General features: G+C 48.9%; 1 protein-coding gene across 1 annotated transcript in view; it reads right to left on the minus strand.

The window, feature by feature from the left end:
* RYR3 (ryanodine receptor 3) overlaps nucleotides 1–13,137 on the minus strand; it is a 581,277-nt gene that overhangs the window by 180,227 nt on the left and 387,913 nt on the right. The window contains exons 24-28 of the mRNA XM_045815782.2: nucleotides 12,805–12,888; nucleotides 10,984–11,143; nucleotides 9,248–9,395; nucleotides 8,171–8,376; nucleotides 7,437–7,611 (exon numbers count right to left, since the gene is read on the minus strand). Coding sequence (XP_045671738.2) covers nucleotides 7,437–7,611; nucleotides 8,171–8,376; nucleotides 9,248–9,395; nucleotides 10,984–11,143; nucleotides 12,805–12,888 — 773 coding nt within the window. The remainder of the gene's footprint in view (nucleotides 1–7,436; nucleotides 7,612–8,170; nucleotides 8,377–9,247; nucleotides 9,396–10,983; nucleotides 11,144–12,804; nucleotides 12,889–13,137) is intronic.

The following is a 13,137-nucleotide window of genomic DNA, read 5'->3' on the forward strand; positions in this document are numbered from 1 at the left end:
TTTCTTCACAGCTCCGAGTCCAGGAGGAAAGATGGGACATGGTCCTTTGTCTGGCACACAGACTCAACAGGAGGTCACACGGAGTCTATGGCTACCATTGGTGTCTGGGGAAGAGAACTGACTTTGGTTCAACATGATTTGGGGGAGAAACAATCATCCAACTGAGATTATTCTTAAGGTGTGAATACATATCAGTTGGAAAAGTAAAGCCAGTAAGAGGATAAGTAAAATTCTTTATCTATGCTTTTGTTAAAATTGATGTCAGGCCCTGGGAAATTTTAAATGCTGCCAAGAACAGAACACAAGGAGCCTAAAGAAGGACTTGGTGCAAACAGCCCCATGTCTCAGCATCTTCCCAGTGAAATGGGTGGTCTAAGGGTTCTTCCTGTTTCGAGTCTGATTCTGAACACTGACTCTGCTGGTTTACAAAATACTGTTTACAACTGCCGTGCCCCTAGCCTGCTGTTATGGACCCCACCCAAGCAGGAGGTGAGATTTCCCAGCAGGAGCCGTGGGCAGTTCCTCCTTCCCCTCCTATACTTATAGTCTCTTTCCAAGCTTATTCCTGCATCTCGTCATGTTAACAACCTGCCATTTAGAATATTCCAGAGCAGAGGTTCAAACTGTTTGCCGTTCTTGTCTGTGGGATATTTATAAATCATAATTGTGGACCTACAAATCAGCAGAGCTGGGAAAGCACTAATTATCCTGGGAGGGTGTGGGAGGCAGGCATCGTGAGAGCACTTGGGAAGGGAGGAAGGGCTCTGAGGCCAGTGGCTAAAGCAGGGGCTAGAACCGCTACAAAGAAAACTGGTGTCACCCCTAAGACGGGAGTGTTTAAGGGGAAATTTAAAGTCCAACTTTAGGAGACTTTACGTTCAACAAGAAGAGCTTTTGTCCACAGAAACCAAGGACACAGTCCGCTCTTCCTAGAGGCAGTGCTGATGCCCCATTACCTGAGCCACAAAGTTTCTATGTAGATGAGTCACGGAGGTGAGGAGTACATTGCTCACAGGCGAAGTTGGGTGCTTTCAGAAACTATCAGCTCCTTTAGGGCGCTATTTGACACCATTCGGTATCATTTCAATTGAGAGCTTTAATGCAATGTGAGCACAATGTGGGTGATGGCTAACAGAAAGCCTCTGCTCAGGGATGCTGAGCACTGAGAGTAGGAGGTGGCCTGGCCCTTGGGCAGGGGGACGGACAGCTCAGATAAGCACCCCTTCATGCAACCTCTGGTGCGGTGCTATGCTTCTGGCATTTTTGTGCCAGGGACCGTGACAGAGGAAACCATGTCCTTTCTGAAGACAGGGATTTTTCACAAATAAGGGACCCTTGGAAATCAGGTGGAATGAGCATTGCCTCTTAGCAACATTTCCTGGGTCCCCATTGGAACAGAGGGCTCTGCGATGCACTCGGAGAAGATGTAAAGGAAGGAAACTATCCTGATCCCAAGGGACTTCTACAAAGAGGGACAAAAATGGACTAGCGAGGAGTGAATGTTCTGCTGTAAAACATCGTTACTCCCAAGAGCGCATTTTGGCTTCTGCTAAAGGGGCTAACACAACCCAGAAAACTGCCACCGCAGTAGCCATAACTTGGAGCCAGGATCACAAAGCAGCCTTGCCCTGATGTCAGCAGAGACAGGACATCTTAAGAACATCGGTCTTCTCCCTTCTTCTTCTCTACTGACTTGGGTGGTGGAATGCATGCGTGGTAGGCACAGAAGTCCGAGTGGGAAGAAGCCAGGATGAGGACTTCTCAATAACTCAAGTCACACCAATAACGTCCAGTCACAGACCCCATAGCGATGTAAGACACATGCAGAAGGAAAACAGGCAATGTGTGTGGGAAGCCTTTTTTTCTAAGGGACTTGGGCTCCTCTTCATTCCTAAGCTACCAGCAAAGCGGACAGTAGTTTACTGAGGACAGAACTGAAGACTTGGAGCTAATGGACCTGACCAAGGTCATGAGAAGGGCAAGTAACAAAATGGGACAAGATCCCACACACTCTGACTCATGGACCAGCTGCCAGTGTGCAAGTGAAGGGGTGGGTGTTCCAGGGGATGAAGCCCCCGCTTTAAACAGTCATGTCCCAGGGCAGAGGACGTGTGCACTCATCACAGAGTCAAGTGCGATCTCTACAGGACAGCAGGGGAGAGCAGAACAGAGGGACGCTCTGAGAGAAGACACGGCTGCACTCCTCACGGATGTGACAGCTGTGGGGGAAAGACAGACAGACACCGCCTGGGAGCAAGTGGACGCAGCTGGGACAGCTCTGTAGAACAGCTGAAAAGAAGCTAAATCCGAAGCCTGGCTCAGAAAACAGAAAACCAAGAAAGGACCGAGAGCAAAGATAAATCCTCATAAGGTGCCCGCACTTTCTCCCAGGGAACAATACTTGTAACTAGATACATTGAATCAACTCCCTCCACCTGGCTGAGAGGCTCTAGTTTATGATCTTTCCATTTCTAAAAGTTCTTTTCTTGAGGCATTAAAATTTCATGGAATCTTCTAACCCTGCCTGATAGATAAGGGCGGGGTGAGGGGGGGACAAGGATGATAAACCACAACAGCTAATATTTACCAAGTACTTTCTAGGTGTCGGGCTCTGGGCTTCGTGCTCTGCAGATTTGGCTTGTTATTATGCCCATGTTACAGAACAGAAAACTGAGGCTTAGCAAGCTGGATAACTTGCTCCAGGTCTGTCACCTGGTAAGCATGCAGAGCCAGCATGTGAAAAAGGCTGCCAGAGAAGCAGTCTAGAACAAGCAATGGGGACTAAGGCCAGATGCCTGCTTTCTAATTCTTATCCACAACAACTTGCTTTGTGACTTTCTCTTCACTTTTCCTAAGTGTTATGTCATTGACCAGTTTGCCTCCAGATTAAAGCAGCTGGAGACCCACAACCACAAAGCACTGTCGGCCCCTTAGATGAAAAGGGCTACTTCTCAAGTGGCCACATAGCTTCCTGGAGTAAATCTGGATAAAAAGATCTGTTTGGTAAGGCCATATGGCATTCATTAGAGTGAGCAATGACTCTCATAAACAAGGGTTTGCACTTTCACACAACTCAGTTAATCCTTAGCTTCAAATGAAACTGGAAAAGTAAGAGGAGAGAAAAATAAAGGGGGAAAGAAGTGCCCTTCCCTATATGCAGCCTAATAGGTACAATGTGCTGACATTATTTTTAAAGATCCATTTATTTATTTGAGAGAGAGGGAGAGTGACCGAGCGGGGTGGGGGGGGGGGGGCAGAGGGAGAAGGAGAGAGAATCCCAAGCAGACTTGGTGCTGAGCATGGAGCTTGATGTGGGGCTCGATCCCACAAGCTTGAAATCACAATCTGAGCCAAAACCAAGCATCTGACGCTCAACTGACTGCGCCACCCAGGTGCCCCAATATGCTGACATTTTTGAAGAGGTTTGAGGAGGAAATTTGCGAGTGCCATTATCTTGAACCAAGATGTGCAGAGAGTTCTTATTCCAAGAAAGGAACGGCAAGAGCACAGGCATTTAAACCCTGAAGAGGACTCCAGGTTCCGCTCAATTTGTTTCACAAGGTTGCCTGACTAGTTCTGGGATTAGGAAGAGGGAGAGCCAGGGGGCCACCTGTTTCTAACTCAGGAGCTGGGGGCGGGGGGGATGGGGAAACTCGTTCCCCAGAAAATTTAAACCGGGGACCCTTTCAAGGGGTCCCCATTCCAAGCTGTGGAATGCAGGAGAGCGGCTCACGACCGGGAAAGGAACAACTGAGATCCTGGAGAGCCGTGGTTAGAGCAGGAGAGGAGCGCCCAGGCCATTCCCCGGGCGTTTCCGAGCGTCTCACTCCAGTAGCCCGTGCTCTCCCCATTCATTTCCATTTCTCACTAAGCCTCAGGAAGACGGAGTTCAGGGGCGGCACGGAGGTCGTCACAAGCCTTGTAGACCACACGGGAAACGAGGGCCGTGTTCCCTGCTCCAGCCGCGTTCAGAACCCCAGCAGCCATCTGGACAGGGAAGGGCGGGGGCCCCTCGGCACCCTCTCTGCTTGCAGACGGCAGCAACACCTTCTGCGAGTACGTTCGCTGCCACCTACGGAAGAGCTGGGGTATCTGTGCAGTCCTGACGAGCCCTGGGAGGAACAGCCGGGAGGCCGTCCCTGCGGACCCCAAAGCTGCAGCGGAGCAGTCATGTCCCCGGGGAGCACCCGCGGGAGAGGCGGCGAGGGAGACACAGGAAAGCTGAGATCCGGCAGACATCACGTTCTGAGCTCTAACAGAACGGTCAGAATTTTATCTTCCTTTCCTTTAAGTGGAATAAAAGAGAAGACTAACAGCAAAGGTTTCACCAGGGAAGCTTTGAACTCCCAGATGCTATGAGGTGAGAACATGGAGAGCTGTGATGGTCCAGGCCAGGGATCCGAGTAGGGAGCTATGATTAGGACACGTCTAATGAGGCAGATAAGAGTGTATCAACTACCATGCAGAAGAGGATGGAGAGAACAATTTATAAATAACCCAGAGGAAAACAGCCATGCGTTGGAATGCCTGTCCCCACTCCTTCCCCCAAAGGACAAGAAACTTCCCACCAGCATCACTCCCACGGGGGAACGGCCGGCATCCAGGCTGGGATGCTGGCAACCAGAACACAACCTAGAGGGGATTCTGCTTTATGGGGGCTACTGTGTACAAAATGCTCTCTTTTCAACTGCTGCTTTTCCTAACGGCTCCAGGCAAGAGCTGCTATCTCTTTCCACCTTATGCAGAGAGCAGAGAGCTGCTACAGGGCTATTGTTACCAAAGAATGGCATGCTGACTTCCTTTCAACTGTCCTTCTGCAGACTCCTGAGCCATCACAGAACCCAAAGAGCCTTCCAGTTATCTTGTCTCTGTATTATTGAAGTGCAATACAATATTACAGCATAATATGTTAACACAATACGGTACAATTCTATTATAAAACAGCTCACTAATAATAGACTTTGTTATTCTGAAGGTCAGATCATGTCCCCATACACAAAAGGTCTAGGAGGCATTTCTTTCATTACAACGCAGATGATCTCGAAAAGCAGAGTTATTGTAAAATGTCCCTCTTCTTTATAGTATTCCTCTGCTCAAACCCGACAGTGGCTCCCACGCCCCAGAGAGTGATGTCCAAGGGTGCTTGGCCCAGGTTAGACGACACAAATTTCTTGAATGAAAAGACTGAGTCTTGGTATTCGAGGCTGTCATCTGCACCTTCTCTACCTTATTTGTCTTCCATAAATTCCATATACAAATCTTCCAGACTCTCGTACCCTTTCCTGTCATTTCCCGATTCCACACTATTACTCACACTATTATTCTTACTGTAGTTATATCCGCAGACGGGTATACCCCGCTCCTTAGAGGTGGGTTTCTCAGATTCTTTATTTCACCTTCAGTTCCAAGCCCGTATTTCTAGAATTTCCTTTCTGTGTTCATCATTTGCCATTCTAACCTACTACTTTGTGTTATGAGTTCTCTTTTCCTATTTATGTGTTATTTATTTCCACAAGGAGAAAACGAGCCCCTTCATACTGCTGTTGCTTCCATTGATACATACTTTGGACCACTGTTTTCCACACTTCAATGCGCCAACCACTGGAGTATGTTGTCGGCAGTTTGGCACGGGGGCCTGAGACCCTGCATTTCTCACATGCGGGCCACACTTTGAGGAACAAGGCTTTGGACTTGCAAAGTTCTCATAGTTCTGTACAACTGACCAGATTCTTATCTCTTCCTTATGTGAGGCCAAAGCCTCGTAGGTAAGGTCCCTGGTCCTTGGACTCCTTTTCCCTTAGGGACTTACTGTCCTTGGGAATGAGCCTGAATCTTCTCGTTCTTCCTTCTCCTCCTGGACTCAAGACAAGAGCAGTGTGTGGGCTGGGTACTCGGCAGATAGCGGTTTCCTAAGCACAGTGTCAGTCTCCTAAGCGCAGGGCTCTTCTATACTGCCCTCCTGTCCTACACATTTTCTCTGCTCTGCCTCTGAGCAGCACAGAAGCCATTTTTTCTGCGGCAACGTCTTTCCCACAGGTCTCTGAGACCAGGATTCTTTCTTTAAAACCTTGATTTTAAACCTTTGCAGAAGGCATGAAAATATGACCCCATCTGGCTTCAGTCGTCTTGTCTTTCTAGGAAAAGACATTGACTTGCAACCTTTCTATTTCCCCAAATATGTGGCTCAGAGAAAAACATTAAAAGTTCTCTTAGAGTACAGTTAGGTAAGGGTAACACGTGTCCATCAAAAGCATGAGAAGAATTCATGAAGTTAAAAGCCCTCTAAATGAAGACTATTCATGTTATTCTATATACAGGTACACATATTTCTGCTGCTCTTGCTTAGGCAGCTTTATCTTTTTTAGCTTTCTAGGTGAAAACGTTTCTTATTGTAAAGTTCCAGAAATTTAGAGCTAACAGGAGCCCTAATCATTTACAGAGGGAGCGACGAGGTTCAATAAAGTTAACCCAAGATGTCACAGGTGGAGAGGTAAGAGCAGGGGGAGAGCCCAGGTCACCTGACCCAGAGTGGCCTCTTGCCTTCTCAACTACTCCGCCTCATCCTTGTCTATAATGAAGAAGAGAGTGGGCCAGCATCAAGCATAGGGCCGTACATACAGTGGGTATTAAGTCACTGCCATAGAACTCTCTATCTGAGAAGGATGTTGGAACTTATATGGTCTAGCCTCTAATTTTCTGGTATAGATGAAGAAAGTGAAGCCCAGAGGGGTCAAGCCAAGAGTCTGTAGGAGCCACACAGCTTGTCAGGAGCGAGTCAGCTGACTCACAGTCCAGTGCTCCTTCTCCTACACGCGGCCAACCACGTTTGTACATAATGTAGTGACGCAGACAGGAAATGGGAAGGGCCGACTGCTCCTCTGTGGCTGGAGGCACTGCCCTGACTGCAGTCTGTTCAGGGCCATTAATGAGTGCAACTGCGCGTGGGTTTCACAGCATGTTTGAACTCCGGAATAAATGATATTTCATTCAAGGCAACAGCTAAGTCAAACTTTTGTGTCTCAATGGTTCTCGTCAAAGCATCAAGTTCAATTACACAAACATGCAGACTGACATTTCAAATTAAAGAATAATTCTTTAGTTCATGGACTTTCTATTCTCCCAGGGCCTAAGTCCATATGCAATTAGCATTTCCTTTGTAATACCGGGAAACCTTAACACGCCAAGGAGCAGGGTAGGGAATCCGAGGAGAGCTTTGTAATCTATCTGGAAGTTCAGAACTTTTATTTGTGCTGTACATACCAACTATCACCATTATTTGTCTTGACTCTTCAAAAATGATAGTACATCACCAGAGTTTCAAATATGCAAAGGATGGTTCATCCGAAATAAGGAGGTAGATGAGCTCACTCAGCTCTCCTTGGATTTTCCCTCCACTCATAGGGCTGGAATGGGGGTGGGGAAGGTGGTAGATTTACCATTCTCAACCTCGTAATCAGCGAAGGCGAGTTCAGAGCCTTTGTTGGTGATGAGCAGCTCCCCGTTCAGCGTGAAGATCATCGAAGCATCATCCAGGTTAATCATACATCCAACCACATCTCCTGGCTGCCACGTACGTCCAAAATACCCACTGCCTTGATGCCAGCGCTGGCCCTGGGAAACAAGACCACACCCCCATGCAGCTAAACAAATGACTCCACGGGCAATTTCTCCTAACTGGTAGTGGTACCTGGTTTCCATGAGGTACTCACCTCTCTACCAGGGACAACTCACAGGGAGGAGTGATCTAATCTTACAAATAAATGAAACCGAGTTACACAGGCTCATCAGAAAAGGTAGCTGGAGTCTCCCAACACCCAGTCGGATTCTCCAGCCGGCAGAACTCTCGCTAGGACAGAGTGGTAAGATTCCCACACATACCACCTGCAGTGTGCTCTGAGACCCTCCTCTGGAGTGGAGGCAATGGGCTCAAGTACAAGGGCAGATACAGAAGTGACAGGAAGGATGTGGGCACACAGTCCTCATTATCACAGCAAAGAGCAAAGTGACCACAGCTAGGTCATGATCACTCACTGATCTAAATTAGCCAGTGGTGGTGGTGATGACTCGCTTTGAAGCCAGGGATCCAGATACTCAGTACTTCCAACTTCCAGGGAAATGTTTGGAGCAGAGAAACTTAGACTGGGGACATGCAGACACTATCCAGACTCACCCTGCTGCCTTCAAACACAAAGGCTTGGTCATCGGCGCCCAGCTCAATGTCAGGCCGACAGCCCGGCCTGGCCCAGCCAACGCGCATGTCTCCTCCGGTCACCACCTCAAACTCAAAATACCACTTTCCAGATCTCACTGCATAAGACCGCTCTACCCGGAAAAATCGGATCTTGTCTATGCTGACTTTCTCCACAGCTGGGTCCGCTATTGTGAGAAGGAAGGGAGCACAGAGTGCAGAAGGTAAAGAGAGAACACAGGCCTTTAATAATTAGGTAGCATTCCTCAAAAGAATTTCACAACAATAAAGACTGACAGACCTCCCGCTACCCAACATGGCATTTTGTTCCTAAATAGAATAATCACCATTATCATCGTATCAAAATCAGAATATAAGCTAACACTCACTGAGTGATTACTTTTTGGTAGACCCTTTAGAAACTGTACATAGCAACAATCCTACGAGGTCGGTAATACTGTCTTTGCTTTACAGATAAAAAAAAATCGAGGCCCAGAGAGGTGTACTTGTTCAAGGCCACAGAGCCAATAAACTAAGGAGAGAGCCAGAATTTGGACCAGATCTGTCTTACGCCAAATCTCTCCTTTTAGGACGCTTGGAATCCCACCCTAATTTGCCTGTAATACCCTTGGGTCTGGGATGCCGTGACGCGTTCGTCACTTACGGGGCCGGTCATCTGAATCAGCACTAGAGTTCAATTTAGACATGAGACGACCTGGCCCCAAAGTAAGCTGACATTCACATGTTTGGTAAATAAGAGAAATAAAGGTAACTTGGTTTTGTGACCAAATATCCCAAAAAGGTCAGCTACGCTGGAGGATCACGTATTCCCCGCGGGCCTGGGTCACAGAAGTGCTCACCACAGAAACTCATCACAGAGTTTAAACATGGTTCACTTCCTCCTCCCCCCACTTGTTAAAATACCCCAGTTAGTTCAGTGCTCTTTGGTACCAACATCGTTTCTAATGGTACAGGTTAGACTTATTTGAAGTCAGCATTTCTGCAGAAGAGGACCGGTTTGGTCAACTGGGACCAGAATGAACAATCTTGACTCCTTACCCAGTTCTTGGTCCGACGGCTCAATGTTGTAGCCATAACCAACAAATGTGCGCACGGCTTCGCGGAGGCTGTCCCTGTTGGACTTCTTGGTACGCTCATCCAGTAATGCATATGGCACCAGGCGGGGATTTCTCTTGTTCTTCAAATCCTATGTGAAGCCACAGAGGAGAGGTTCTGAGAAAATACACTTCATCTTTACAAAGAGCTCGTCCCACTTACATGTTCCCAGCCACAGTCCTGGCTTCCTCCTATCAGCCTAGCAGCTCCTCCCCCAGTGCCTTGGTATTTAGTGATATACTCATTTGCTATTTCTCTTCAGGATTAAATGAATATAAGTGGAAAGGTTTTGCTAACGTTCAAAGCCAGCATTAAAAAACACATTTTAATAATGCCAGCCTGTGAATAAAGTGAAGTGTCATGAAATTGGTTAGAAACGTCTATTCCCAAGGCAAGGCAGATGGGGATCTATGTAACTATTCCCCTGTGGAAGACCACGCCATGACTTAAACTGTTAGAGCCTCTTCACAACAGTCTCTTCACAGAGGACAATGCAGAGAAACACCTGTGTTCACGGAGAAACACTGGAAGCGTGGCAGAGCCACAGGGGTCCATCTCATTGTAGTAGGCACCCCCTGTATTAGAGTCCTCCTCAGTTCCTCGGGGACGACTAAGGCCGCAGTGGCAATGACCGACGTCCTGAGTCATCATAAACGAATGTGCCTGACATGCTATTTTGAGCCCCCCTTCCCCCTCTCTGCCATGATTTCCATAGTTGCGGTCTTCTTGGTTTCCAGACACGTGCAGAGCTGGAGGCTCAGGCATGAATATACCTGTGTACACACAACCGCCCCTGAACTTCCCTGACAGCAACCCAGGTACTTAGGGAGATGAGGGATTACTTTAAGGAGAGACAGTTGGGCTCTAAGGACCACCTGATTCTTTGCTGGGCCCTGGTTCTTGGGCTGTCTCCTGTGTAAGGCAAGAACTCTGCCCAGGAATCCTGGCCCGAAGGGCTAAAGTAAGCGGCACAGGCTTCGTGGCAGGCTGGTTTGCCCTCTCCTTCCCCTCCTTTTCACCTTCAGTGGTAGATCCCTGGGACCATCCCAGAAACACTGCTGACCTGTAACATTGATTTGCGGAAGGCTTACCCTGGCCTTGGAGAGTGACATGAAAGCTCAGGTCTCCATGAGGCCAACAGCAAGACAGGGAATGAGGGAAGATGCAGCCAGGGGGCACATACAAGGGAACACGATCGTAAGTGAACCAGATTTTTTTTTTAATTTTTTAAAAAGATCTTATTTATTTATTTGACAGAGACACAGCCAGCGAGAGAGGGAACATAGCAGGGGGAGTGGGAGAGGAAGAAGCAGGCTCCCAGCAGAGGAGCCTGACATGGGGCTCGATCCCAGAACGCCGGGATCACGCCCTGAGCCGAAGGCAGACGCTTAACGACTGAGCCACCCAGGCGCCCCGTAAGTGAACCAGATTAACAAAGGAAGGGTAAGCCTGTACATTTCTGCAACATTGGAATTATGCCTAGAGTTGATGTCAATGTGACCATTACAAATTCCATCCAGTCCCCTGATTCTATAAATAACGAGTACGCTGAGGCATGAGGGATAGAGTGCAAGGGCAGCTCCCGTCTTCCAGTCTAATACCCACCAAAGCAAAATGGCATTTTGATGGATGACCACATCTCCTAGCTTTTGCAGCAGGCTTGACCCAGCACCCCTCACCTGTTGGATGCCATAGGTCCATCCTTGTTTTATTCTGTCTTTGGCCCAAACGTTATGTGCATTTTCTGCAAGCTTATCCACTAAAATTTCTTGAGGAGGTAACAGCTTCACATCAGACAGATCCAAAGGGGCTGGCTTATAGCCATTGGACATCATATAGCTACAAGTAAAAAATACATAATATTTTTTGAACAGGTCTCTCTGACTCCCCCATTCCAGATCTTAGCACATGGTAAGAACACCATGAAAATAAGCCTACAGCCTCAGGTTCTACCCTTTGGCAGAACAGACAGCTCGGCTCTCTTTCAAGTCCTGAGATGAAGCCCCTCATGCGCCACCCTCTTTGCCAACGCGCGTCACAGATTCCACAGACTGTTGGAGAACGCGGATGGTCAACGCGATCCAGCCTATGTCCGAGAAAACTACTGTGTGCCTGACCAACGGGGGCACGTCCGTCGTGCTGCGGCATTACGTACAGCTCCTTCAACTCACTGCCACCACAGCAAAGCCTACGACCAGAGCGGCAAGGACAAGACCTTGAGCCACAAGGCTTCTTATGAATCAGTGGAGAATGATCAGCCAGTCTCGGAAAGTTAAACCCTTACTGTGGGGATGAAGAAAGAAAATCACCACCTCAGAGAATCTGTGAGCTGGAGGTGACCTTCATGGTTTGCTGTCCAGTCCAGGAGCCACAGCCTCAAACGTCTGTAATTTGGCCAGTCATTTGATAGCTCAGGTGAAGATGGAAAAAGGCTGAGTAGGAGCCCGGGTAGATACACCGCTTGAGTGGAGAGGGCCAGGGCACGCTGTGAGTGACACGCGGGAACGTAGCTGATCGTAGCTATGTGGGAACGGGAGTCTGGAGGCAGCCATGGCCCCACGGCCACGGAGTGCGCACATCAGAGCCAGAATCTGAATGTGCGGACTGTAGACCAGCGAATGTCTACACAGAAACTGCCGAGCAGCCTAAGATGCAGGGTCTGCTCTAGGCATTACATACTGCCCATCATCCACGTCATGAGATGCCGGGTCCCGGGCAGAGTCCACACGGGCTGACTGCTGAGTGCTGAACCCAGCAGCCCGGTCAGCAGGCTACCCCCAGCCTCTGCCCGCGGATGTGCCGCTCTCAGCATCCGGAGTTGCCTCTGCGAGCGGCACCTGGCAGCTTGGGAGTTTCACAGGGAAGAAGGGGAAGGTCAGTATTTGGTTAAGGCTGGCACTGCCTTGGCTCAGAAGTAATCATGACACCTGTGTGTGAACGCACACACCCCCAAGGCTGGTGCAGGGAGGGTGAGCAAGCGAGTGAGCCAGTGGACGTGCCAGGGAGTGCACGTTCGAGCGTGTGCCTCTCTGTGATGGCACAGGTGAGAGGGAGAATAGGGCACAGGCAGATTTAGGGGCCGAATTCAATCTTGGCAGAGACAACCACGTCCACAAAGGACTTATCAGACGGGCCCAACGCCAGAGGAGTGAGTGTTTGCTGGGCCTACCAGTCATTCTCAAGCTCCCGGGCCAACTGCTGTTCGTATAGGCCAGAGGCTGTCTACCCCTCTGAGAGCCACACCTCCAGGCTCAGAACTAACGGCAGCGGTGTAGGTCCCAGCCGAAGGAGCGAAGAGGGAAAGCCTGGGAACACTTGGATCCCGGCAGACTTGTGCCTGGAATTTACAGTGTAGTCGAAGTGACTGAAGAGCTGTCCTCAAGGGGCGCTAGCTGGTATGTGGGGCCATCACCTGCCTTTGACATGGACCTCCTGTCCCGCCAGCTAAAAAATTCACACTGAAGCTTGGAAGTCTTTGATCATTAGAAAAAATCACTTACTTTTTGGGCAATTTGACCTTCTTGAGCTCCTCCTCAGCAGCCGGATTCACATGAGCAATGCGGCACCCCAGCGCCAGGAGGGTTCTGTAACGTAACAGAGGGAGAGGACAAGGGTCCGCCTGACGCGGGACAGCAAGAACCCGCAGCTGCGCTGATCGATAACAATGGTGGCTGTGTTGTTTACTATGCTTAATCCTCCTTTGGTGTGAATAATCACCGTTCCCGCTCGTTTATCCGAACGCATCATGTTTTCAAGGCAAGAGACATACCCCTGCAGTACAGTTATGAGGCATTAAATCACCCGCTGTTTAGTCCACATTCATTCAATTCAAC

This window comes from Ursus americanus, chromosome 36 (genome assembly GCF_024610735.1).
Source record: "Ursus americanus isolate L20-20 chromosome 36, mUrsAme1.1.p, whole genome shotgun sequence".
NCBI lineage: Eukaryota > Metazoa > Chordata > Mammalia > Carnivora > Ursidae > Ursus > Ursus americanus.